The 27,633-nt window shown below is 36.3% G+C and overlaps 3 protein-coding genes across 4 annotated transcripts; 2 read left to right on the top strand and 1 right to left on the bottom strand.

Moving 5' to 3' along the window:
* The first annotated feature begins 1,925 nt into the window (after nucleotides 1-1,925).
* On the top strand, nucleotides 1,926-4,599 carry LOC130988625 (transmembrane ascorbate ferrireductase 2-like). The gene is made up of 4 exons (XM_057912512.1): nucleotides 1,926-2,330; nucleotides 2,450-2,498; nucleotides 3,922-4,121; nucleotides 4,248-4,599. The coding sequence occupies exons 1-4, from the start codon at nucleotides 2,187-2,189 to the stop codon at nucleotides 4,566-4,568; spliced, it is 714 nt and encodes a 237-aa protein (XP_057768495.1). The 5' UTR covers nucleotides 1,926-2,186; the 3' UTR covers nucleotides 4,569-4,599.
* Nucleotides 4,600-4,972: 373 nt separating this feature from the next.
* LOC130988624 (uncharacterized) lies at nucleotides 4,973-9,707 on the bottom strand. Its single transcript, XM_057912511.1, has 7 exons — nucleotides 9,053-9,707; nucleotides 8,838-8,969; nucleotides 6,889-7,232; nucleotides 5,931-6,675; nucleotides 5,740-5,836; nucleotides 5,602-5,656; nucleotides 4,973-5,188 (listed from the first exon to the last, which is right to left on the bottom strand). Exons 1-7 carry the CDS (start codon nucleotides 9,522-9,524, stop codon nucleotides 5,126-5,128), a joined length of 1,908 nt encoding a protein of 635 aa, XP_057768494.1. The 5' UTR covers nucleotides 9,525-9,707; the 3' UTR covers nucleotides 4,973-5,125.
* Nucleotides 9,708-13,189: 3,482 nt separating this feature from the next.
* Nucleotides 13,190-14,519, top strand: LOC130988623 (uncharacterized). 2 transcript variants are annotated; one of them, XR_009090156.1, is made up of 6 exons: nucleotides 13,190-13,323; nucleotides 13,406-13,579; nucleotides 13,654-13,761; nucleotides 13,977-14,087; nucleotides 14,179-14,275; nucleotides 14,376-14,519. XR_009090156.1 is itself a non-coding variant. In XM_057912509.1 (4 exons), exons 1-4 carry the CDS (start codon nucleotides 13,783-13,785, stop codon nucleotides 14,384-14,386), a joined length of 336 nt encoding a protein of 111 aa, XP_057768492.1. In that variant the 5' UTR covers nucleotides 13,768-13,782; the 3' UTR covers nucleotides 14,387-14,519. The 2 variants fall into 2 exon arrangements, 1 of the variants encoding a protein (XP_057768492.1); XM_057912509.1 differs by lacking the exons at nucleotides 13,190-13,323; nucleotides 13,406-13,579; nucleotides 13,654-13,761 and adding an exon at nucleotides 13,768-13,899.
* Nucleotides 14,520-27,633: the final 13,114 nt, after the last annotated feature.

Here is a 27,633-nt window from a genome sequence, read left to right as displayed (position 1 = left end):
TAATATACTAATCTACTATCATTGCTGCTCTAACGAGAGTAATTGATTAAATGTGTGATATCTCATCATAACTTGATTAATAGATTGATTGTGTGAATTTAGTTAATGAATTTACTTCCTTAAAATCAGTCGTTTTATCATTTGATTTTCTACTTGAATTTTGATTCGCTTTGTTTTAAGATTAGTTGTTTATTAAACTTTTCATCTATAGGCTTTGTCTGAATATTGCTAGAGTTTTCTTTAGAATTATTTAGAGTAATTCGTTATTTCAGTCCCTGTGGATATGATACTGTGCTTACTTTTTCGTGCTACAATTACACTATTTTGTTGCAGTTTTTTGTCGCTAATAAAATAGTGATCACCTTCATCAAGGAATAGCTTTACCAACCTGATGTCTTGGAGGCTGGGAATCTAGAAGGAATGGTTATGCTTGCAAGAGCTTGAGCTCGACTGCCAACGAGCTCGACTTCCAACGAGCTCGATCCCCAACTGAGATAGAGGTTTTTCTGGCGAGCTCGACCCTCAATTGAGAGAGAGGAGTTTGGGCTCAAAACGACGTCGTTTTATCCCCTCCAACTAAACGATGTCGTTTTGGTTTCTGTCCGGCAATGCCATGTCATATTTCAGGTCACTTAAAAATGCCATGTTAGCTATGAATTTGGAGATTTTTAAAAAGCATGGAAAAATTGTTAAATCCCTTAAATTCAGGGAATTGCTGATAAAAAAATAAAATAAAAAATAAAGCTCATGAAAAATTTGAAAATTTGGGTATAGTTCATGAGTTTTGACATAATTAACCATTTATTTAAAGAGGTGGTCTTGGGTACACCCGGATGTATCGTACATCTGACTTGACCCATATATAGATCCAAACCCGCATCCTGACTCAAATCGTGTAAATGACACTATTCATATACAAATGACACTGTTTGTAATTGACACTATTCTGTTATATAAATAACACTGCGTATAAATGACACTATAACATTGTAAATTACACTGTGTATAATTGACACTACTCACAAATAGGGCTGTGATCGGTTCGGGTTCGGTCACCCATACCCGAAATTGCCATATTTCACTAACCGTTCCCGAACCGTTTTAGGTGTTCGGTTACCCAATAACCGCTTCGGTTACCCGATTCGGTTATTTGGGTATCCGAAATACCCATTTAAAAAATTAAAATTAATAATTAATACTAATTTGCTAGATAAAGGATTTGAACCATAGTCTCCAGAAAATACACAAAGCAACTTATCCACTAGAGTAAGTCCATTCTTATATTTTAAATATGTCATAATTTTATTTTACCTAAGAATCGATTTTTTTATTTAAAAATAAATAAATTAATGAATTAATAATTAAAATGTATATAAAATATATATTAAATAATTTATTAAATAATTTTCGGTTATTTCGGTTAACCCGTTTCGATTATTGGGTTAACCGATACCCGAAATTTTTCTAAAAATGATACCCGAAACCGAACCGATAACCAAAAAATTCGGTTATTGGATACCCAAACCCGAGAATTTCGGTTCGATTAACGGATTATCCAAAACCCGACAACCAATTAGACAGCCCTACTCACAAATATAAATGACACTACTTGTAATTGACACTATAAGATTGTAAATGACACTATAACATTTTAAAATATTGACACTATTATATTTTAAATAACACTATAAAATTGAAAATGATATTATAACATTTTAAAATATTATAGTGTCATTTATGTAACTTAATAATATCAATTATAAGCAGTGTCATTTACACGATTTGAAGTAGGATGCAGGTTTGGAGTAGCATGCGAATCAGGATCTGGATTAAGATCAACCCGAATGTACGATACACCCGATTGTACAAGAAATTTTGTGTTATTTAAACATGTCGTTCAATTTGGATACTCGCCGCCGTAGACGTTACCAGTAATTGGAAAACCATGGTTTCAATTGTTGCCTATTCTCAGCGTGGGACGTGGCTTGTGGTTCTTCTGAAGTCAAAATCGGCTCCGCCACCAAGCTCAGCCTAATCTTCTCTCTCCGCCACCTCTTTGGCGGCGGCGGTTCAAATCTTAGCATTTTTTTTCTGAGAATCCAAACTACCAAAACCCCCACTTCCACTGGCCTATTTGCATCAGAAACCTTCTTGATTCGCTCGATCCGTCCCTCCAGAATCTTCTAATGGCGACCCCGGTTGTGCGGTTCCCTATCTTTGCGGTGGTGAGAATACTCGGCGTCGCCCTTGCCGCATTGGTATTGATATGGAACGTTCATTTCAGAGGCGGATTGGCTCTCGTCTCCGATGATAGAAACCAAATTTTCAATGTAAAACTCCCTCTCTTAATTATTTGTTTCCGAATTCATTTACGAATCGAGGATAAATCTTGTTATGTGTTTCCTAGATTGAAATCTGAGTGTGGTAAGTTATATGTTTGTCTGTTCAGGTTCATCCTGTAGTGCTGGTGATTGGCCTTGTGGTTCTCAACGGCGAAGGTATAATCAATATTTTTGAGTAATTTATCAAAGATCTATGTCTTAAATGCGAAATGCCTAAGCTATGGACCCATATATATCATATATGAGAGATTGGAACATAGTTTGTCTTTGTAGAGAGACCAAACATACATCCTAGGACATGCTTGGTATGATGGAATTGAGGAGGGAATGAAATGGTGATTCTACCTCCATTTCATTCATTTGCTTGGTATAATATTCTTAGGAATCAACATTCATTTGGAATCAACATTCCCATTAAATTAGAAATAGACATTCCTTCCGCAACCCATGGAAATAGTCATTCAATTCCTCTCTCCATTCCATCACATCAAGTATGTTCTTGGGTTGGTAGAGATCTGATTAAGTAATCATATGTGGAAACACTGCATATGAATTGAATAGAAGAATATCAAGTAATAGGATGCTTTGATGATGATGTTATATTCATAAGTTTCTTTTAGAATCAAGGTAGCTCCTTCGATTCTGCCATCTCGGGAAAGGGGTTAAACTTTTGATTTATGTTATATTCATAAGTTTCTTTGAGAATCATGATAACTTATGTACTTTTCTAATTATGATTATAATCCTCTAAGTTGGTGTTTACTTTTGAATATTAACCTAGATAAATAAAAAATACTCCCTCCGTCCCATTACAAATGGGCACGAAGATTAAGGAATGTGTAATTAGTAAAGAAAGTGAGTTGATGAAAATTGTTTAAATATTATTTTGAAAGTAGGTATAGAGAGATAATATAGTGGGCGAGCCCATTAAATTCCTTTAGTTATTTGCCAAAAAGGGAATGAGACATTTGTAATGGGACATCTCATTATGGAAAGTGGCACATCTGTAATGGGACGGGGGGAGTAATACTATATGTTAATCCTTTGTTTACTAAGATGGATTAGAACTTTGAGACATCTTAAGGCGCTTGATAATTTCTATTAGTTGAGCTAATTTTGCTTGATGCATATCACATTGAAAGAGTAGGATTGGAGAAATCCTAGTAATGAGGATAAAAAATACTCATCTTGTCAATCATGAAAAGAAACGGCCCCTTAGTATTGTGCTGCTGGGGAGCTTTTTGTTATCTTTCAGAACTGCATCCAATTCATTGAAACACTATAGGGATTGTCATGGTGAATTATCTTCCACATTATCTGTGACTTAGTTTTTGTATTGATCAATAAACAGTTTTCACAGATTCACCTCTAGAAACTAGTCTGCATGCTCTAGTTTATTCCCTACCTCGTGAGGAAAAAGCATTTCAAGGAGTCCCTATCTTAGTTTCGCCTATTTAGTGCTTTGTAATTGCATTTTGTTTGGAAAAAAGGACGTTGCCTTTGTACATAAATAGATATACTTATCTGTCTTCAACTTTAAGAATTATGTTTTTGAGTGATTTTCATAGATTTTTTCCAGCCATGCTAGCATACAAGACGTTGTCAGGAACAAAAAATTTCAAGAAATTGGTTCATCTGTCCTTGCAATTGCTGGTCTTCTTCTTGAGCATTATCGGAGTGGTGGTTGTGTGGAAGAATCGTATTGAGAGGCGCAAAGAGAATTTCTATAGCCTCCACTCATGGCTGGGCCTTCTCTCGCTTTTCTTGTTTGGAATCCAGGTACTCCCATTCACAAATCACAATATACTTTAATGGCTGGTCTAGAACCTTTGAATTTCATTCACAACCTGGCGCTTAGACTTTTGTCGATTTTGTGGTTCCACAATCTGAATAATTGTGTTGCAGTGGACTTTGGGATTTCTAACCTTCTGTTATCCTGGCGGATCAAGAAACGGGCGAGCTAGCTTGCTACCATGGCATGGATATTTGGGTCATTACATCTATGGTCTGTCTGTTATTACCTGCGCCACAGGCTTCCTAGAGAGGGCAACATCTCTTCAAACGCATCAGATAATATCTCGCTATTCAACTGAAGCGATTCTAATAAATTCCATGGGTGTTTTAACTGTTGTTTTAGCTGGTTTGGTGATCCTTGGACTTGTATCCCCTGTTTACAGATATGGTGATAAACTCAACGGCACAGGAAAGCCAGTTTTCGAGGTTTGACTTGGAGTAGAGTAGCCTATATACAATTCATGGAAACAGCTCTGTTTTTTTGTTATAGAAATTACAAGGCTATGTGAGCCTCTCGAGATGTTATTTCTTTTTTCAGATTTTAATATCAACTGGTTGCAATCCGACTGTTGTGTAATTGAATCGATCCACATTCATGTAAAAGCAGCCACAACAAACATAATAGTAATCGGGTGATGGGATGTTATATTTGTTATAAAACTCCCAAAAATGAATTATCACCAACGAACTCAACACTATAATCCACAAGAACAAGCAAGCATTCCTAGACGAAACAATCATAACCAGTTCACCATCTGCAACTTCTAAAAACTGCCCGGAGAGGCGGAATATTCGCGCTCTTCACAGTCAGGGTCAGATCAAAAACTGAAAGCAGATTGAATGGGTATAAATGTATAACTTTATTCCAATGTGGGGATAACTAAGTCATAGTGAGTGATAAGAACAGGAGGTTCAACATGGGCTTTTCATCGGCTGTCCAGATTCTAGTGCAACATGACTTGGATTCCTCTATACCCACAAGTACAGCTCTATATCAACAAATACTCTCTGCCATATTCTCGGACGATAACCGGTACACTTGTAGGTGGTATCTAAAACACATAACATACGTCAGTCAGCAGAGTTGCATCAAATGCCACTCAAATACGAACAAAACAAACATACAATAAGCATGCTAAGCAAACAGTGTTGGACATAATCAATGTCATGGAAAAATCACATGAAATAGTCATATCAATGAACCAACTCCTTTGTGTGCATCTGGAAACTCCAGACTAAGCACTTGCATGCATTCTCCAACAGAATTATTTTGTGAAAATAAAGAGCGGATGTAATTATGCAACTCTAGGCAATTCATTGACACTTGTCCACTTGAGCAATTTTCTAATGAACTATAATGGAAAATTTATATCTTCAACACTGTTTTATATGCAGTCTCAGCACTACTTAAAAAATGAAATCTGTTCCAGTTGCAGCAGTATGAAATAACTTTCTTCCAACTTACCATGCCATAGTCTGTTATGATCATTGATACATAATCAGAAGGTGTTGCATCATAACTGGTAAGAAAAACCAAAAGTAAGCTATCAGAATAACATTCTATTTTTTATAAAAATGACAAGTCAACAATAACCATACTTACAGCAGGTTCAAGGGTTGTAGGTTCTCGCTGCTAGTCCAACCATCTAAAGAATCGATATCCTCCCTACCTGAAACCTTTGAAACCATTTCAGCATCACCTGAAATAGTACGGCGTATTAAATGCATAATTAGATGCAAATTACACTGCCTTCTCTTACATAAACAACCTGATCCGAAAGTAACAGTTTATACCAAGTTCATTACAGCAAATAGAATCAAGTTGAACCCTCTCGTGAAACTTGTATGCTTCACAACATATCAGAACTGGGACACGGAACTGATGGGCAACCATAGCAACACATGCTGTGCCAACTCTTGAGTAAACAGTTCCATTTGCCAACACCGAACTTGCACCCAGAAAAACTCTTGTTACTTCATGCATGATATAAGAAACAGCATTTATATGAGTGTATGTACAACTAATTCCTTTCCCCACAAGCCTGCGAAGCAGCATTTTTCCTTCAAGCTTGGGACGTGAATCAACTATCACCACTCGAAATTGTTTCCCAAGCTCATGGGCATGTAATAGTAGCATTTCAACAGCAGAAGACGATGCGTATGTCAGAAGAACATCACCATCTCTAATTTTAGTTACAGCATGCTTCACGATAACCTTATCTGCTAGAATTATCTTCTCATTTATAAAACGATCAATATCAGAGAGAAGACTGGTAATTGCTTCTGATTCAGAGAGGCTTAAGGGCAAGCTTGTTATTCGTCTCTTAAGAAACCTAATTGCATTGCCCATGCTGATTGAAAGGGGCCTACATTCTATCAGAAAAGAAACATAACAGTTTATTTTAGAAGTCAAGTCCCTGATAAGGGTTTTTTCAGGCGGTGTAGAGTAATCCTTGATTGATTCTTGGAATGCTTGCAGCATTGCAATGCACCGGGCATTCCCACCAGAAATATCCCCGGCTAGGAATCGGAAACCAACCTGCCGAGTAAAAAGTTCATATTACCATAACCATTATGCATAGAGTTAAAATTAATTTTACCTTGGTTCAATACAGAAGAAAGACTTTTTTTTGTTATGAATAGTGAAAACATGACAACAAACCTCATAACTTGAGTACCCTTGACCCTTTAAACCAAGATTCTTCCAATCAAGAGTGTTTGTACCAGGGTAAGATATAGCACATCAAAATACCTTGTAGACAGCAGGGTGAACGGGACCTAATTGGAAGAACTTTGATTCCAGGTCAGTGAGCCTTGCTCCATGTTCATACTGAGGTAGATGCCTAAAGAGTTCAACTCTGTTCCGGGCTTCTGCTTGTTTTACTACAGACCGCTTCTTTGCCTTCTCAACTCTGTTTTCGTCATCAAACTGCATCCGTGGATGAGGGACATCTTTCTTCCTATCTTTATCTGCTTGACGGTCACCACTTTTTTTCTCAGAAGCTGCAACTGAAGAGTTGTCTTTTTTTTGTGGAGTTGGCTTTACAGACTTCCCTACATTAGCCGAATTGACCCCAGCACTCTTGCTTCCTTCACCTGGAAGATGCAATTCACAAACCCAGTGAAATGTGTTTATGTTCAAAGAGAGCATAAACTAGAGCCTCACACCAACAAAAGATTGGAGCTGACACAAAAGATGTGAATAACTAAAATGAGGCACGAAAAATGACAAGACAAAGTTCTGGACCATGATTACGCATGACATATCCTAAATAGAACAGTCTATTGCAGGAATTCTTTATATTATTGGATTGTGTAATATGAAAGACAGATTACCATGCATAGATGCCAGAATTAGATGCATGACGTAATCTTGAGCATGTAATAAGGATTAAATAGACAAAGTGGCTCATTGTTGCAACATAAAAATGACATGACCTCTAGAAAGATAATCAAAAGCACTATGATGAGCTTTCAATACAGTCGTGAATCACAGAAACATCTGATTCTCTATATTCAAAAGCAGCCATCATCTTGGTTTTAAAAAGCGCGCTTAAGCCCCAAAAAGCGCTCGCTTTTGGTGAAGCGCAGGTCTGCGCTTTTTTTTTAGCGAAGCGCACCTGCCTACAGGAAGCGCGGCGAGGCGCACAAAAGCCCACCGAAGCGCGCCTAGGCGAGAAGCCCCAAAGCGCGGGCTTTTAGTATTTTAGGGTTGGGTTTTTAAATTTTTTAAAAAAACTAGGTTTTAGTTTCATTAAAACAAATCGTGCCTCCCCCCTTCTCCCATCCCTCTCGCGACCCTCACCTGTACTGCCCACCGTCCGGCGCCGCCAGCCGTCGCGCGCCGCCTCCAGCCGTCCGCCGCCGCTGCCAGCCGTCCGATGAAGACAAATATGATGAAGGAGATGGGGATGATGCACTTAATGATGATGATTTTTGATTAGTTGCTTGAGATTTGATTGAACTTTTAGACTTGCGTACTTTAAAACTTAAGTATTTGTGTGTTTTAACTTTTAAATTAAGTATTTGTGTGTTTAAGTATTTGTGGTTTTAAGTATTTGTATTTTTTGGTATATATTGTAGGTAAATATATTAGAATTTTTTAGGTTTTAGCGCATCTCGCCTACGAAAAGCCCACGCTTTCACCAAAAGCCCAGCGCCTAGGCCCCGGGGCAGTTTGCGCTTCGCACTTTTTTAAACCAAGGGCCAAGGCCATCATTCAATATTTCTCCAACCCAACCCAATTGCATGTTTGCACTATGATAAGTAAAATGAGACTCAACATTTGCAACAGCACACTCATTGCTATTTATTTCTGTAAAAATATATACTAATCCACATACCACAGAACATGGACAATAAACTGAGGTCATTTATGTTATGTTAGATATATAGGTTGCTAAAATAATAGTAGTGAAATTTGAGATCAAAGTTGCTTCATGAGTCTATCTTTTACAAGAATCTTCAAAGCAAAATAACATCTGGAACGTCACAAAGAATTTAACCTAACGATCAATCCATCCATAACACGGTACATCATTCTTTTATCCCCTGCTAATCAAAAAACTCTACAACTATACAGCAACAAGCTAATATCCAGAATAATACAGATTACATTGTGTTTTAAAAGCTAATTAGGAACCTATGTATATAACAATCAACTCGAAAGATCCCAACTAGAAAGAAGCACGAGATATTTACCTTTCGTAGCAGCCTTGGCAGCACGCTGTGCTTCTTGCATTGCCCGCCGTTCAGCTTTCGTGGTCTTCTCTTTCAAAGGCTTCCCGGCAGCTGCGCCCTTCTCCTTCTGCACTTCCACATTTGCCCCTCCATCTGTTCCACGATGGAATGAAGCTCATCAAAATCACAAATCTCAGTCGAAACGAAACATAGAAAAAAAGACCTCAAAGTTCAACCTGCCACGCCAGGTTTCGAATCCGCGATACTAGTCTGCTTAGCAGCCGCCATACGGAATCCACCCGACGGCAACGACGTAGCGAATTTCCCAGAACTACTCTTCCGCCCCCACCGCGGAGACAGCTGATCCTCCGAGAAATCTGTGATACCTGAAGGGGTGGAGAACTCCGAAGGGTTGTAACTACCGACCGGAATCGAAGTGTCATTGGCGCGGGTGGCGCGGAGCGGGGAGAGCGGCGGCGGTGGGTGAGGGAAGTGGCGGGGGAGGTCGGTGGAGAGGTGGCGAGGAGGCGGGATCATGACGGGGGACAAGGAGTTGCCGGAGGGGGAAATGTCGGAAACAGGCGGCGGCGGCGAGGTGGGGTCGGGGGGACCGGACTGAGAGCGGTCGGGCGGAGCCGCCGGAGCAAAGAATCCGACCTGGCGGACCTTGGGGTCGCTGACGGTGCGGGGGACGCGGCGGGATTCCATGTGGGGTTGGGGTTAGGTTAGGGTTTGGGGTTTAGACGGAGACGAGGAATTGGGATTGGGATTGGATTCGATTGGGAATGCGATGAGGGTAGGGTGCAGAGGGTTAAGGTGGGCGAGAGTTGCAGGCAATAAGGTTGCGCAACGTAGTGGTGGGCTCATCACAGGATGCCGCTCCATTTTGGCCGTACCCGAAATTAATTTTGTTCTACAATAAGCCTAAGAGCACCTTTAATGAGGCTTGGCGAGCGAGCACGCGCCCGGCTCGTACGAGCCTCTCACCGGTGCCGAGCCGGGGAGGTGCGTATTGGGCGCGGTTTTGCGCAGCGAGCGCGAAGCAAGGACAGAGAAGCTACGTGTGACGCACGCATCAATCACAAATTTTAAAAAATAAAATTAAAATTTTTAGTCTCGTGACTAGGTGGCGACGTCCAACACCATATTTTCTTTTTGAGTTCGCGATTAGAGACGCAACTCCATGTGGGATCGATCATAACTTATCACTGACATTACAACTATCTTAAACAAAAAGTATTATAAATTTATTTGTACGAACGTTAAAACGACTGCTTCATTCACTTGAAAGCACAACTTCATCACCTATCAAATTTAATCTGTTTACTTTTTTGTTTTGACCATATTTTTTTGAAATTTTAATAAAAGGTGCCAACGAGTATCAATACCTAAAAGAATGGAAATTAAACATAAACTCGAATCAAAATGATTTTTTAAACCAAATACAACATAATTATTCCTTAAAATATGTAAATAATTCATGATTTTCATATACACTATGACGATGTTGGTAAGGTATGTACCATACCAATTCACCTCTAAATGCAATGTGTCAAAAATGGTGTTAAAATTACAAAATGAATAAAAGTTCATGAATTAATTGATAATTAACCTTGTTATTACAACGAAGCATAGCCCAATTAATAAATGTTTCCCCTTGAAGGCTTGAACCAATAGGTCGACGTTCGAATCATCAAAGAAAAAAAAATAAAGAACTATTATTGATCTTAAACACCAAAAAAGAAGGGGAAAAAAAAAAGACTTGCTATTACAATGATGAAGAAATTATATTATACATAAAAGGAGGATTATTTTTTCAATTTCTAATTTTCGAATATTGGGGATATAAGGACAAGTGTCTATTCAATAAAATGTTCACATTTAATAAAATAGGGGTGGTCTTGCGTACACTCAAGTATATCATACAATCAGATTACATTTGACCTGGTCCGATCCATATAATACATACTAAATCTTTGCACTATTTACCAATTGAGCATTTAGCTCATATGGTTTGAATCTGCACCTTACAAGTGAAGGTTTTATACTAAAATGCATGTAATAATATAATATGTATATGCATTGACATAATTTGGGCCTTGGGCTAATTGGGTAAACTAATTTTATTTTATGCATTTTCATTTTCTAGATTAAGGCTTTATATTGGATTAATTTTATTTTATTTTCAAATTTGACTTTTCATTGAATCATTTTTTTCTTTTTTTTTAATTGGACCAATTTTAGGTGATTAAAATTGACAACAAAAGATACGTATAGCATTATAAATGATACTCCATCCGTCAAGTGTCTTGTTACTTTTTGGCACGGTAATTTAAGAAAAAGTTCATTAAAGTAGTGTAGTGTAAAGTTGAAAAGGTAATGTGGGCCTCAAAGATTCTCACTTTTTGGGATTAACTTTTTTCCATAAAGGGAAACAAGATATTTGAAGTGGGACGGAGGGAGAGTATTATTTTTCTTAGTTTACGACACTTTTAATATATCTAAAAATGACACTATTTTTCTTAATAAACGACACTTTTAATATATCTAAAATTGACACTATTTTTTTTTGTACACTATTTTTCTTAGTAAATAACACTATATGTATTAATAAATGATACTCCCTCCGTCCGCCAAGAGTATGTCACAATTGTCATTTTGGGTGTCTGCAAAGAGTATGCCACTTTCTTTTTTAGGACACGGTCCCACATCTTTTCCTTATCATTATTCCTTACAAATACCCCTTATATTTACAAAAAAAAACCCACATCTTCTTCAATTTCAACCATTCATTTCAAATAATGGTGGAACTATTTCTCCACTATATAAAAATCACCAACCATTTTATTAAATCTCGTGCCATGTTAAAGTGTCATATTCTTAGCGGACGGAGGGAGTACTATATTTATATTTAAATGACACTTTTAATTTAGCTAAACGATACTATTTTTCTTAGCTAAATGACACTATTTTTTTAGTAAACAACGCTTTTAATATATCTAAAAATGACACTATTTTTCTTTGTAAATGAAATTATTTTTTTAGTAAACAACACTTGAAAGAAACGATTTAGGATTCAGTTACTGTAAGTATTTGTGCCTAATAATTGTAATGTCTTATGCTATTTGTGATAAGTAACCACTAAGACATTGTTTCTTCAATTTGCAGTTGGTGTTTAATGTGGATGAGAGTTTCAAAAATAGATGCATGAAATCTGCAAATGCAAAGTGGCGTCAATGGAAGTCAGAGCTATGCTCCAAACACATTCGTCCACACGAGGGAGATCCTGAAAATGCTCTATGATCTTCCACCGGGTTATGGAATCCTCAAAGAAGATTGGAATGAGTTTGTCAATAGTCGTATGTCTGAAGTATCTCGGGTAAGATAGTTAATATTAATTTTTCAATACATAAAAATCAATTGCTAAACGATTTTGATTTTATTGTATTCTTTAGAAAAAAAAGTATTGAGCTGAAGAAGCGGCGAGCAATGCATATGTACCCCCATCGTGTTTCACGCAAAGGATATGCAGGCTTACGTCAAGAAATGGTGATCTTTCAATATTTTTATATGTTTAGAATTTGAAAATATGTAACTAACAAATATTATTTTTTAGAAGGATCAATTGACTGAAGATGAAGTTGTGAATAGAGCACTCTTGTGGAAACAAGCACAAGCAAATAAAAAAAGGGAGTTTAATGGTGAATGGTTAGCCCAAACAGTTATGAAAATTGTAAGATTAATTATTAGTATTAAATTAATAATAACTCAGGATTCATTTTTTTGTGATATACTTCATCAATGTGCATTGTAGGATAACTTCATACGACAAAAGGAAGAGGGTGTGTTTAACAAAAGTCATCCAATAGACAATATCCTTACACAAGCACTTGAGACATCTGAGCATGCTGGTCGTGTTAGAGGTGTTGGTGGTTATGTTACTCCAACATTTTATTTCAATCTCAACAAAGATGTGAGATTGGGAGTTGGAAAAACTGTGTCAGAAATGAGATCGGAGTTTGGGAAACAAATAGCCGAACTGAATGCTAAGATCAATCCACTCCAGTAACAAATGGGGAATAAAGATACCTAAGAGAAATGTAGTTGTTCAGTAATGATGCAAAAGTCATCCAATCATGTTGAAAACGAGCAAGAAGTTGAATGTGTAGAAGTCTCCCCGAAAGTCATCGAAAAGAAAAAAAAAAAGGTATACAACTTAGTATTATTTATATTTTGTTATTTACTTTTTCAAATAAATGTTCTTTTAGGCAAAACGTGAACCACGCAAGCTACCCAAGTTGAAAGCAAAGAATATACCTTTGACATTGAAGATGTTACACACCTATGCTGGGGTTGCTCTCGCTGGTGGATTTAGTATTGAAATCACAATGGATTGTAGTGTGTTTGGTCATGAGAAAAACACCAAAGTGTTAATCTTCCTTGATAACATTCGACACATGTGTGAGTTGGAGGCACTCGAGGCATGTTGTATATGTGTCTACATATGGTGAGTATTACTAAAATTAATTAGTTTGAATTATTTTGAATAATTAATATGCTAATTTTTTCTTTGTGGCGAGAATTTGTAGGCGCTTATATAAGCAATGCAAGAAGACAAGCCTTCTTAAAAAATTCAAATTTGTTGATCTGTATAGCATGTCACACAATCCGAAGGTTGATTCAGCAAAAAAGACAAGAATTTTGGGGAGTAAGATGTGTGGTACATTGACTAATCAATTTCTTTTGATGCCGTGCAACGTGGGGTACGTAAAAATTGTTATATTTTAGTTTAGAATGAACATGTGTTGTTTTTTATTAAACATGTTTATCTTGTTAGTTGGCATTGGATCCTTCTTGTTATTGACCCGCATAATGATACTACATACGTGTTGGATCCATTGAAGGAAGATCGTCATTTTACGGAGATAAAGATCGTCACAGAAACGTAAGTTCTATCATTTTAAATATGTCATTTATGTATTTTAGTTTAGATTTATATTTTAATATGCGTAGAGCTATAAAAATGTTCAATAAGAACATAGGAAAAAGAGGAAGACAAAGTCATGTGTGGGAAGTGATAAAGGTAAGAAATTACTTATATTCAATGTTTATTGAAGATTATATGTTAGCTTTATTGTCATATTATGTCTTTTTGTGTAGTGTCATCAACAACCTCACGGGTCATTACAATGTGGATTCTATGTAATGCGTTACATGAAAGACATTATTGAAAATTATGGATGTGACCGCCCCAAACCAATATCTTCATTGGTAATTGTAAATTAGGATTTTATTTCAATATAATTTAATGATTAATTATTTAAAATATTTGGCTCATCGCTTATTATCTTATTTTTATTAGTTTGCTGAAGGATTTTACTCTGAAGAAAAAAACAATGAAGTTCGGGAAGAGTGTGCTAAGTGTGTATATCGTTTTGTTGATAAGAATGATGATGAAGGTAACGTTGATATATATTTATTTTGGTTTATTTATATATATTTAGTGATTTAGATGATTTTATATTCTTAAAGTTGTCCTATTTTATTTTGTTCATGTAGATTCAAGCTAGTTGGATGATTGATTTGTTGGACGATTGCTGGTGAATGAAGGCATAATTAGTTGGAGATTTTATTAGAATTTTTTTAGTAGATAAATATAGGCGTAACTAGAGACGATACAATTGGGGATGTAAATATTTGATTATGAGTTTTAGTGGTTTATAAGTATTGTTTGTTATTTATTAGTGGTTTATGAGTATTGTTTGATTATTTGATGTTTAAGTATTTTAATTTTGTTATATATATTAGTATTATAAAATAGGGATGCAAATATATATTAGATATATATATATATATAATTTTATCATAGAATAGACAACATATATTACATGTTGTCTATCATTATATAGACAACGGCTAATATTAGTTGTCTATAACCACTAACTCTGTTGTCTATGTTTAAATAGACAACAGATAATATTTGTTGTCTATTACCTTCCGTCTGTTGTTGTCACAGCCCGCCCTAACTAAGGATAGTTAAGCCGAGTGATCTACGACTAGGGATGGGGTTAAAGAAGAAGGGGAAGAAAAGGGGCGTCATTTATAGCCGTAACACTTACTCATCTTAATAAAACTCGTCATTTTTATTCATGAATACTCAATTGAAAATAGTCTATGAAAGACAGCATAAAACTTAATTAATATCATTAATCAAGTTATACATCATATGAAACCATTCTCTTAAGACTCAAAGTATGACATAACATACTATAACATCAACAACATCTTGCAGCGGAAAGTAGCTAGACATATGTATGAAGACATATTCTAGACAGGTTAACTATTTATTAACAACCCTGGAGACTCCGCTCATTGCAGCACCATCATCACATCAGCTCAACCTGCACATTTAGAAAACATATGCAGGGCTGAGTACAAAAGCACTCAGTGGGCACGTATGCCTAGGTATAAAAATACATGCTTCAAAACTGTAAATTGTCATGCCATCATAAACAGTACAGCAAGGGAGTTTTTCGCTAAAAAGGCCCAAGCTTACTAAGTTCATTTGTGATTCTTAAAGTTCGTCTGCAGACTAAGTTCTCTTGTAATCTATCATATCTGGAACTTTGTGCCGGAGAGGTGGCCACCTCTCACGGTCACTTGACCGGCCAACCCGCTAGATGACTCACGGTCACTGGTGTACACTAGTCCTGGCAGGATAGCTATCAACTGCTCAGGACCCGAATTCGATTGCATCATTGGCAAAGCCAAAGCAGATAGATATCATACTAAAATTGAAACATTTTATGGCAAGACAATACTTGAAATAACTTTAACTCAAAGATTTTGTCATGAAATAACTTGCTTGAATGTATCATTTAAACTCATTTGATATATATGAAACTGAAATTAACAGTTAGATCATCTCATGCATTCATTCGTATAAGAGGCCTACGATACGTAGGGGATCTCTATATACGTATAGTAAAAGTAATGCCCACCTGATTGCAGTGTTTTGCTACTTAAGACAATGATTCTCTTTCCTTAGCGCGATAGGTTACTCAGACGCTTTTGTTTATTTGAACCTTTAATAACACGAAAACATGTGTTCGAGTGAATAATAGAAAAGATAACAACAAATGCAGTGAATCACTATTCACTCATTTCTCTAACTACCCATATTTCCTTAAACGACTATATCTAACTCATATACAATCGTTCTTCCTTTATCAAAATACTTCATGTACCTTTGAGGATGTAGGAAATTCCATTTTATATTATTAATTTATTTATCTATTATAAATAAAGAATAATTCTATAAACATAAAACGTTTTCCTTTTCCCCATTTAATAATGCCAATCACCAATATATATATATACACATCAATAGCTCATTTATAAACTAAAAGTGATATTTTATCAACAATAAAACTTTAAAATCCTTAATAGGAATTATTTTGAATCATTTCCATCTCAACAAAACTGTATAGATTCAACTTCAACTAATAAACTGCTTTTACTCCGAACTCGTATGGAGTCGAATTTTATATCAATAGAAACCTCTTTGAGTCTAGTTTAATTGAAAAAAAAGTATGTTGAAAAACTCCAAGTAGTTTAAGAGATATAGCGATTTTCCCATCGCCTACCAGATTCGGCAGTTTCTGCCAACTGAAAGTCCAGATTTTTGAAAAAATAGTAAACGTTACCTGAATGAGCTCAAATTTTATATGTAGATAGCTAACACATATATCTTCATAGAATAAAAATTTGAGAGCTAAATATCAACATATGGTTACTGAAATAATTAACCTAATCATCTGCCTCACGACAGTTTTAGCAGATACGGCAGTAGACTTCTCGAATTTTAAAAGGGTAGTAAACGAAGTTCAAATGATATGAAACTTTGTACGAATATTTACCACACTCCCATCTATACCCCAGAAATTTCCCATAATATAATAGAAACGGGAATGCATCGAAATAAGGGCGTCAACTTACCCTTGTCCAAGTGAGCACTAATGGAAGTTGTTCGCCGGGGGTTTTTCTGGTCGTCGTTCCGCGATGGGGTTTAGCCGCGAAGGTCTACGACTTAGTTTTCCTCGTGCGAGATAGATCAGGCTACACAACGGTGGTTTCTTGATCCTTTTTCGTCGTAAGGATAGTGAGAAACGAAGGCCGTAAGTTGGCCGATGGCTAAGTCGGGAATTCGACGTTGGCCTCCGAAGGATATTGTGGCCTTTGGTCGGGAAAATATAGAGAAGGTTTCGGCCTTTCGATTGTTGGGTTTGGTAACCTGAAGATGGAGGAACGAGTACACGTTCTCGGTTCAGAGCCTAGTGACCGGTCGGCGAATAAACGGTCCGGCGAAGGGAGCTCACTTGAGCTCTTGCAATGAAGAAATTAAGGTTTTCACTACAATGCTTTTGCGGGAGTGATGAGTACTGAAATGATAATTGAAGTTTTTTGATTTGAAGCTGAATCAATCGAGTGAATTTATAGATGAATTTATGCGACAATTGGGGTAATGATAATGGAATTTTTGGCGTAGGAGTTGGAAGGAAAGTCAGCTGCAAATCTACACTTTTGAAAAAAATAAGATTTGCTAGAAATCTGCAAATCTTTGAAGTCAGAAATCTTGAATTGGAGGGGAAGGTTGAGCATGCCATCTTTGAAAATTTTGTTTCTTTCGTGATCTTCTTTTCCTCATATCTTGGCTTTTTGGATTGCATGGAAGATATTGAGACCTTGAAAAACTTGTTGCAGTATGATGTTGCGTTGAAGGAGAAGGTGGAATAGTGTAGGAATTGATGTGTTGGATGAAAAATCGAGACATACGTGTAGTAGGATTTTGATTTTCCGTGGTCTAGTTTCTCCTAGTTCTTATTCGTTTCTGTAATAATTTTCCAATTCCTGCTAATTAAATACTTGTCGTATTTATATAAATTAAATCCTCAATCTTGAGATTTAATACGTGAAAGTCGGAATTAATTCGCGACTTAATACCTTAACACATATAACGCGAAATAATAAAATTATTATGCATATGATCTCAAGTTATAATTCTAGCAATTTGATTTAAATAACACGATTTATAAAATCGGTTATAAATCTAAATTTTCTAATAATATTGATTAAATCAATAAACTGGTAAAACAAAGTCTCAAACGTATAGTTAAACCAATAAATTTAATTATTGGTTTCATTCATGACTGAATATTAAATCGCAGCTCTGTATCTCTTATACAGACTTTTGCTGAAATAATATTATCTGAACAAAATAATCACCATAAATAATTAAAAGAATTTTATAACTAATGCACATATTTAATCTAATATGTATTTAAAAGAGCGGGGCATTACATACTACCCCCCTTAAAATAAATTTCGTCCCGAAATTTGCACACCTGGTATTCTAGCTTGTGATACTAGTCATTCGTTTCATTCATCTCTTTTGTAGCCTTTTCCATCCTGTGATGGTTCCACTACATGACGAGAACAGCATTATTGCCTCGTAACACTTGAACCTTACAATCTAGTCACTAAACTGATTTCTCTTCATAACTTACGCCTTGAGCTTGGACTATCTCATATTTCTTAATCACATACTTTCTTAACTGCGAGACTTAATATTCAGTGTATACATCCACAATCCTCCACTAACCATTAGTGCACTATTCCTGACTTTCGTGAATCCTTTCGTTTTTCTTATTCTTGAGGCGAGACACATTTTCTCACCAATATCCATTTTCATTTCGTGCTTTCATAATCCTTTCTTGCAATTCACACTTAACTCTTGATGCAACTACACAGCTTGATATTGTCTCCGGATGGTGAACAATTACTAAACCGAATAAGGCAATCACCAATCAGTACTTCATATTTAGTGGTGAAACATCTTATCTTAATTTCCAATTGATGGTACCATCATAAATCTTCACTAATTCGAATCGTCTCTGTTGTCTTACATTGAAATCTCTTTGCTCGAAAAAAGCACTTCAAATTCTTGTCAGCTATAAGGACCTCACACTTAACTCCGTAGAGATAGTATCTCCAAATTTCCAACACGTGCACAACCACAACGAGTTCTAAGTCATAAGTCAAGTAATTCAACTTTGGGGCTAATGAGACATAGTGCTCAAGTTCTCTGAAGTTTAAAACAAATACTTGCTTCCTATTGATGGAGCTTTTGACACTTTAGCCGAAACAATCACCCTTCTAGTGTGAGGTTGTTGGCTTTGAGGTTGGGTTGGATCTTAAGTCTTATTCTAAAGTTCTTTTTCTATTCTCGAATTTTTCTGTTGTTTTCTTCATTCCATTTTCTTTCCTTCACCACATCTTGAGGTGGTGTATATCCAGATTGTGTCGGAGTCTTCCCATTCTCCCTTGGTAGCAGTGATTCGATGGTGAGAGTCTTGCTCGTTGGTTGCTCCTACGTAATATTTCTTTGGCTTGGTAGGGGAATTGAATATCTCATGACGCCATTCGTTTGCGAACTCCTTCACGCGTTTCTCATAAGTGTCCACCACATTTGGAGCACGTCCTGAAATTTTGTTGAAAACTCTATCATACTAGTTATCTGTCCTGGTTCTCCACTTGGGATTCCAGAAGTTGCTTTGTTTCTACCGACTATCGGTCAAAAGATAGGTTGATGCTTAGTGTATCTTTCTAACTGTGAGAATATCACCTTCTAGTACTTCGAGAACTGACAGCAAACTAAGTCATTCTAGTCATTACTGTGCTTATCGTGGTAAAATAAGATCTTATTGTGACAACTACATAGTGTGAGTCTATACATTGGGATGACGCCCTACTCAAGGTCAAAATCCTAATTGACAATCACCGAGATCTTAGTTATATGGGCTGACCAGACCCAGCACAATGAATCACTCAGTCAAATGGGAGCTTCGCCCCCAATCATGTCAACTTCTTATCTCTTATAAAGCTCTAAGTCAACTTCTAACTTAAAGCACTTACTAATAAGTGTTTCATCATAAGTTATTGATACCATGAAAGTCCATTCTATGTTGTTCTAGCCAAGCTATCATGACTAACATCATAATCATAAGCAACATAAGTTCTTATGTGAAAAACTTAATCTCACCGCTATTGAAATAGCTCAAGTGAATCCTTAGTCTTAAAGCATTGCCTCTATGTTGTAACATCTCTATGTTAAACATTTCTATCTTACCAGTCTTTACTTAAATCGATCAAGCGGTGCTATCACGATTAACATTCTCAAAGCATTCTTGGGTGGTACTCAAACGGTTTGTAAGAGGACCCATTATTCTAATCGTATAGGCAGCTAGCCTAAAACAACAACATAAAGCTTTTTCATTCATTCATACATACATACTTCTGTTTCTTTTGAAACCTTAACATATATGGACATTTAATGTCCCTTTCATGAAAACTTTGCTTATGCCGGAAAGATTCAAGGAATCTAACTCGACCATACATACATACATACATTGATTCGTTAAGGGCTCGGGTTGTCCCAAACACGAAATACATTCATTGAGTCGTTATGGGTTCGGGTAGTCCCAAACACGACAAAAAGCATTCACATAGCATCGTAAACATAAGGCGCACATTTTCTTGAAAAACTTTCATAACATCTGAATTACATATATGTATATTTTTGAAACTATTATCGTACCTTTGTTGCGGCAGTGTGACGGCGAGCTGAGGGTTACTGACATTCTTAGAAGTCTAGAGATACTATTCTAGACTCGACATCAAAACTTATGATTATCAGAGACATGAAAGGAAACTTATGCTCTATCTCATATTCTATCTCCTTACTCAACTCTATATAAACTCTCCACTCATCTCAAATCCTTAAGTTCAAGGATAGGTTTCAAGAAAATCATGGTTCCAAGTCTCGATTTGTCTCTCATATAAGGCTCGTCTAATCTCATTCAAACACATAGACAACACAATCACCTAAGGCCCATAAGAAAAACACAATCAAACATTATCAAAACATGCTTTGTTTTTACATTGACTCAACTTCAAAATCTAACCTGTTCTGACTCCGACACCTCCTGGACTCGAGACTCATACCAAAAGAAAGATCTTCGAGTCTAGTTTCATATAAAAAAGTAGAGTCAAAAACTCCAAGTATTGTACGAGATATGACTGTTTTACTACAGTCTACCATATTCGGTAGTTTTGAGCAATCGAAAACTTGGATTTTTGAAAAAATAGTAAACGTTGTCAAACTGGGCTCAACTTTGGTGGATATCTATCTAACACTATAAGGTTAATACCATAAAAATTTTGAAATCTAGATCACACAGGAAGCTACTGAAATGAATGACTCTTTCTTCTGTTCTCTGAAATTCTCGGTAGTAATGTGCAGTTTAGGTTTTGTATTTTATAAAAAATAGTAAACGAAGTCCAAATGACTTGAAATTTTACCGGTGTGCTTAAGACTCATGTAGGGATTTGCTATAAAATTTTCAAAGCTATTAGACATCTAAAAACCGTCGATAACAGTAGGTCCGTAGGCCTACGAAATTCACCAAAATCTCATCTCAAACTCTTAAATGCTCAACTCAACATCCCTTCAAAGAAAACCAATCAAAGCTCATTTTAAACACATATAGCACTTGAAAACATTCAAGCACATTATAATACTCATCATACTCAATCTTGACTCTCTTCTTACATCATAACCTCAAATCTCAAGTAAAACATTTCAACGAACGCATCATTAAAATTCTCTTCTCATTTTCGTGCTCAAAATTACTCAAATACTCAAACATGATCTCATTCATCATATAAATCATTATACACATATAGATTCCCTTTTATCATGTAAACTAAACTCTAATGAAACTTCATGTATCATCATAAAACTCTTAATAAAACATGACAAACTTTCACATAATGGTCATAAAGCAATTAGACCTCATTTTATCAATCATCGACTTCTCAAAATATGAAAACTCAAAAACTCATACAAACTAAACTAAGTCAAAAATTTCTTAGCCAACAAAAGACTTACTCAAACATAATTATACACTAATATCATGCTCAAATACATATATCTTAAGCCAAAATCACTTAAATAACACATAGGCAAAAAGTCCTGATTTTTATTAAAGTAAACTCTTTGAAATTTAATAAACACACATGATACTTTAATCCATTCATAGATCTATCAATCTTAGCCAATTAATCTCACATATAACCCATCAATTTACAAATTAGAGCATAGATACACATATCCCTAATTTTATTAAACTAACTCATATCAAAATCATCAATTGACATCATATACTCAATTTACTCAATCCTTAGAATAATGTCTATGTTCCACATAGGCATTAAGTGCAAGGTTCTTGTTTTCATCTTTAGTGGTCCTAACTCAAATTCTAATTTAGAAATCATGTGAGAAACTGTAGTAGCTCTTCCTACAGGAGTGATTACTCTCAACTTGGGACTAGCTCGTTTTGGTTCGAGTTTGAAGGTAACATGCTTCAAACACTTAAAGAATGCAAGGCTCCTGTATTAAACAGGATTCTAACTGGTGCATCCAATATCTTGCCCATACTACCTTAAAGTCCTGCCTTAAACCAGCACTTAAAACTCAAACATCTCTTCATCAGTATCCATCTTCTGATGAGCGAACGTGATAGCTCACAGAGTTCTCAATTATACTCTACAATCGATTTCTTTCCTTGAATCAAACTTCGATAATAAGTCTCTCGCTGCTTACTGTACTCCTCGGTACATATTTCTCAAGAGTAGCCTTGAATTGTTCTCAGGTGTAGTTTACCAGTTGCTCGGGTGTTAAAGTCCTCTGACGTGCCTCTCACTAGTCTTATACATCAAGAGAATCTACTAGGATAACTCAAAAGTTGTAAGAGTTCAACCCTAGAATGACATCAAAACAAATTGTTTCAAGAGACTCAAATGAATGACCAGAGGGTAGAATGAAGTAACTACCAGGTCGAACAAAAATGACCTAGAGTAAGAACCCATCTGGCTTTTCAACCGAAAGTTGAAACACATGGGTTTATAAACCCAAAACACGTCTACTGAGATTTGGATCATGCGGACTGGCCAGGTCCAACATAATCACTCCCCAGTCACACGGGATATACTATCCCGAACTTGGAAATTCTGTGTCTTCTAAACCCTCATAATACTATACATAACAAAACTTAAGTTGATACCAGCAAGCTAAAAGCATTAAACTCAGGGTCCTATGTTCTAGACTCTTGTTTCGAAAGTTCAATATTTTTCGACTCTCCTCTCATGTTGCGGTGGTGGTGGCGGAGTATTATCCCGCCTATCCTTCACATCACACTCTTGATGATATCTTTGAGGCATTTTTTTGAAATCACAAAAGGAAAACTCAACTCAACCAACGCTCTAAGCATCCTCGAAACTCAAGTTCAATTTACTAACTCAACTTTAAGGAAACCTTCACGGTCACCTTAACATTCATCTGTAAGGCAATAAGCACTCACGAAATGCTAACAAAAAGACCACTCTGGTCAACCTAATATATCCATCAGTAGAATGCCTCTTTTTAGAGGACTTACATAAAGGGGTTATATAAACCCTACAAAAACCATAGTATCTATCGTAATGTCCCTTCTAAACCGACACCATTAATGGTGCTATGTCTCGGTTTGGACTTCCTACGGTAATTGTTACCAGTTAACTCATCTAGTTGCTACTTTAGCACACTAGGAACATCCATCTATTTAACATCAGTAGGGTACTATATTCGCATGCTTATCTATCAGCATGTCAAAAGCTCAAGTATCAATATCTCCTAAGTAAGTTATATACATCGCAATATAATTGAAACTAATCAAAAACAAGGGTGTACTGCTCATACTCTCAAGATCATCCTTAGCTCTAGCCTACATCGGCTTCTCTTCTCATTCTCATCAACTCTAGCCCTCCTTGGCTACTTCTCATCCTTTCAACCCTAGCCTTCCTTGGCTCTTTCTCATCCTTTCATAGTCTATGAACATGTGTTTGAAAATCTGCTAGGGTATCTCTGTACCACATACTGTACGCCTCGTCCTCGTATCCGATCTTTCCTGAGTTCGATCTCACAACAGTCCACTTTCGTGCAGTGCCAACAGTCCTGGCCAACCTATAAGGAGAACTTAAAGGTGACTCTAGGAACTAACTCTACTTGGCTCCAGCAACAGAAATAAACAAAACATAACTTAGCAAAACTCCTACTAAGTAGTACTGTTATCTTAAAACTCAAGCTCAAAACATCTAAATTCTCATCTCGTCCCATCTTTACTCAGTAGGGAATCTCTCTAAACAATGATATTAGATCCCTTAATCTAAATCATCGTGACTCAGTAAGACAACTCAACAATTTTCTCTCAAAGCCATCTCCAAAGACTATGGCTCATGATACCTCCTCAAGTACCATTAAGGTTGCGTGAGCAAAACTCGCGTCACAAAACAACTCAACATATCGTACAATATCTCATTGCAACATGCTAATAACTCATCATTAATCATGCTATTATACTTCAAGCTCATAACTCAAACTCATAACTCAAACCAACAAGTACTTAAAGCAATTGCTAATTCTCTCAAGCTTTAGCTCTAAGTTCTCATTTCATCCTTCTACTTAGTAAAAAAAAAATCTCTCTTAACAATGACATTAGATTCCTTCATCTAAATCATCGTGACTTATCACAACTGCTCAAACAATTCTCATCACAAAATATCTCAAATACATCACATCATAACTCATAATTATGCATCCTCAATCATATAACATCATATGATATAAACGCTCTCATGATTCATCATGTAACGTCAACATATGCTCTTACAACATAATAACTCATTATTAATCATGTTGTCATCCTCAAACTCAAACTATGCACCTTCAAAGTGTAACATCATAACTCATCATATAACCTCAACATCATGCTCTTCAAAATTTAATGTCAAATAAACTTTGAAATTTTACATACCTCGTTGAGTCTGGTGTGATGGTGCGCTGAGCTCACGGTTGTTAATAACTATTAGTCTAGTGACTCATTCTAGACTAAACTCAAGACTTATAATTCAGAGCTTTCCTTCGCTCTGATACCACTTTGTCACAGCCCGCCCTAACTAAGGATAGTTAAGCCGAGTGATCTACGACTAGGGATGGGGTTAAAGAAGAAGGGGAAGAAAAGGGGCGTCATTTATAGCCGTAACACTTACTCATCTTAATAAAACTCGTCATTTTATTCATGAATACTCAATTGAAAATAGTCTATGAAAGACAGCATAAAACTTAATTAATATCATTAATCAAGTTATACATCATATGAAACCATTCTCTTAAGACTCAAAGTATGACATAACATACTATAACATCAACAACATCTTGCAGCGGAAAGTAGCTAGACATATGTATGAAGACATATTCTAGACAGGTTAACTATTTATTAACAACCCTGGAGACTCCGCTCATTGCAGCACCATCATCACATCAGCTCAACCTGCACATTTAGAAAACATATGCAGGGCTGAGTACAAAAGCACTCAGTGGGCACGTATGCCTAGGTATAAAAATACATGCTTCAAAACTGTAAATTGTCATGCCATCATAAACAGTACAGCAAGGGAGTTTTTCGCTAAAAAGGCCCAAGCTTACTAAGTTCATTTGTGATTCTTAAAGTTCGTCTGCAGACTAAGTTCTCTTGTAATCTATCATATCTGGAACTTTGTGCCGGAGAGGTGGCCACCTCTCACGGTCACTTGACCGGCCAACCCGCTAGATGACTCACGGTCACTGGTGTACACTAGTCCTGGCAGGATAGCTATCAACTGCTCAGGACCCGAATTCGATTGCATCATTGGCAAAGCCAAAGCAGATAGATATCATACTAAAATTGAAACATTTTATGGCAAGACAATACTTGAAATAACTTTAACTCAAAGATTTTGTCATGAAATAACTTGCTTGAATGTATCATTTAAACTCATTTGATATATATGAAACTGAAATTAACAGTTAGATCATCTCATGCATTCATTCGTATAAGAGGCCTACGATACGTAGGGGATCTCTATATACGTATAGTAAAAGTAATGCCCACCTGATTGCAGTGTTTTGCTACTTAAGACAATGATTCTCTTTCCTTAGCGCGATAGGTTACTCAGACGCTTTTGTTTATTTGAACCTTTAATAACACGAAAACATGTGTTCGAGTGAATAATAGAAAAGATAACAACAAATGCAGTGAATCACTATTCACTCATTTCTCTAACTACCCATATTTCCTTAAACGACTATATCTAACTCATATACAATCGTTCTTCCTTTATCAAAATACTTCATGTACCTTTGAGGATGTAGGAAATTCCATTTTATATTATTATTTATTTATCTATTATAAATAAAGAATAATTCTATAAACATAAAACGTTTTCCTTTTCCCCATTTAATAATGCCAATCACCAATATATATATATACACATCAATAGCTCATTTATAAACTAAAAGTGATATTTTATCAACAATAAAACTTTAAAATCCTTAATAGGAATTATTTTGAATCATTTCCATCTCAACAAAACTGTATAGATTCAACTTCAACTAATAAACTGCTTTTACTCCGAACTCGTATGGAGTCGAATTTTATATCAATAGAAACCTCTTTGAGTCTAGTTTAATTGAAAAAAAAGTATGTTGAAAAACTCCAAGTAGTTTAAGAGATATAGCGATTTTCCCATCGCCTACCAGATTCGGCAGTTTCTGCCAACTGAAAGTCCAGATTTTTGAAAAATAGTAAACGTTACCTGAATGAGCTCAAATTTTATATGTAGATAGCTAACACATATAATCTTCATAGAATAAAAATTTGAGAGCTAAATATCAACATATGGTTACTGAAATAGTTAACCTAATCATCTGCCTCACGACAGTTTAACAGATACGGCAGTAGACTTCTCGAATTTTAAAAGGGTAGTAAACGAAGTTCAAATAATATGAAACTTTGTACGAAATATTTCACCACACTCCCATCTATACCCCAGAAATTTCCCATAATATAATAGAAACGGGAATGCATCGAAATAAGGGCGTCAACTTACCCTTGTCCAAGTGAGCACTAATGGAAGTTGTTCGCCGGGGGTTTTTCTGGTCGTCGTTCCGCGATGGTGTTTAGCCGCGAAGGTCTACGACTTAGTTTTCCTCGTGCGAGGATAGATCAGGCTACACAACGGTGGTTTCTCTGATCCTTTTTCGTCGTAAGGATAGTGAGAAACGAAGGCCGTAAGTTGGCCGGATGGCTAAGTCGGGAATTCGACGTTGGCCTCCGAAGGATATTGTGGCCTTTGGTCGGGAAAATATAGAGAAGGTTTCGGCCTTTCGATTGTTGGGTTTGGTAACCTGAAGATGGAGGAACGAGTACACGTTCTCGGTTCAGAGCCTAGTGACCGGTCGGCGAATAAACGGTCCGGCGAAGGGAGCTCACTTGAGCTCTTGCAATGAAGAAATTAAGGTTTTCACTACAATGCTTTTGCGGGAGTGATGAGTACTGAAATGATAATTGAAGTTTTTTGATTTGAAGCTGAATCAATCGAGTGAATTTATAGATGAATTTATGCGACAATTGGGGTAATGATAATGGAATTTTTGGCGTAGGAGTTGGAAGGAAAGTCAGCTGCAAATCTACACTTTTGAAAAAAATAAGATTTGCTAGAAATCTGCAAATCTTTGAAGTCAGAAATCTTGAATTGGAGGGGAAGGTTGAGCATGCCATCTTTGAAAATTTTGTTTCTTTCGTGATCTTCTTTTCCTCATATCTTGGCTTTTTGGATTGCA

The sequence above is a fragment of the Salvia miltiorrhiza genome, chromosome 6 (genome assembly GCF_028751815.1).
Source record: "Salvia miltiorrhiza cultivar Shanhuang (shh) chromosome 6, IMPLAD_Smil_shh, whole genome shotgun sequence".
In the NCBI taxonomy this organism is placed as follows: domain Eukaryota; kingdom Viridiplantae; phylum Streptophyta; class Magnoliopsida; order Lamiales; family Lamiaceae; genus Salvia; species Salvia miltiorrhiza.
Note: the sequence above shows the minus strand (reverse complement) of the source record. Positions and strands in the feature narration are given on the sequence as shown.

What these genes read in the sequence shown, in the direction of transcription:
- LOC130988623 (XM_057912509.1), top strand. Translation starts at nt 13,783, where the DNA reads ATGTCATTTATGTATTTTAGTTTAGATTTATATTTTAATATGCGTAGA. An exon ending in ATGTGTGGGAAGTGATAAAG is followed by an intron (nt 13,900 to 13,976) that starts GTAAGAAATTAC and finishes CTTTTTGTGTAG; the next exon opens with TGTCATCAACAACCTCACGG. An exon ending in CCAAACCAATATCTTCATTG is followed by an intron (nt 14,088 to 14,178) that starts GTAATTGTAAAT and finishes TATTTTTATTAG; the next exon opens with TTTGCTGAAGGATTTTACTC.
- LOC130988625 (XM_057912512.1), top strand. Translation starts at nt 2,187, where the DNA reads ATGGCGACCCCGGTTGTGCGGTTCCCTATCTTTGCGGTGGTGAGAATA. An exon ending in ATAGAAACCAAATTTTCAAT is followed by an intron (nt 2,331 to 2,449) that starts GTAAAACTCCCT and finishes TTGTCTGTTCAG; the next exon opens with GTTCATCCTGTAGTGCTGGT. An exon ending in TTTTCTTGTTTGGAATCCAG is followed by an intron (nt 4,122 to 4,247) that starts GTACTCCCATTC and finishes ATTGTGTTGCAG; the next exon opens with TGGACTTTGGGATTTCTAAC.
- LOC130988624 (XM_057912511.1), bottom strand. Translation starts at nt 9,524, where the DNA reads ATGGAATCCCGCCGCGTCCCCCGCACCGTCAGCGACCCCAAGGTCCGC. An exon ending in TTCGAAACCTGGCGTGGCAG is followed by an intron (nt 8,970 to 9,052) that starts GTTGAACTTTGA and finishes ATCGTGGAACAG; the next exon opens with ATGGAGGGGCAAATGTGGAA. An exon ending in TCATAACAGACTATGGCATG is followed by an intron (nt 5,189 to 5,601) that starts GTAAGTTGGAAG and finishes TATGTGTTTTAG; the next exon opens with ATACCACCTACAAGTGTACC.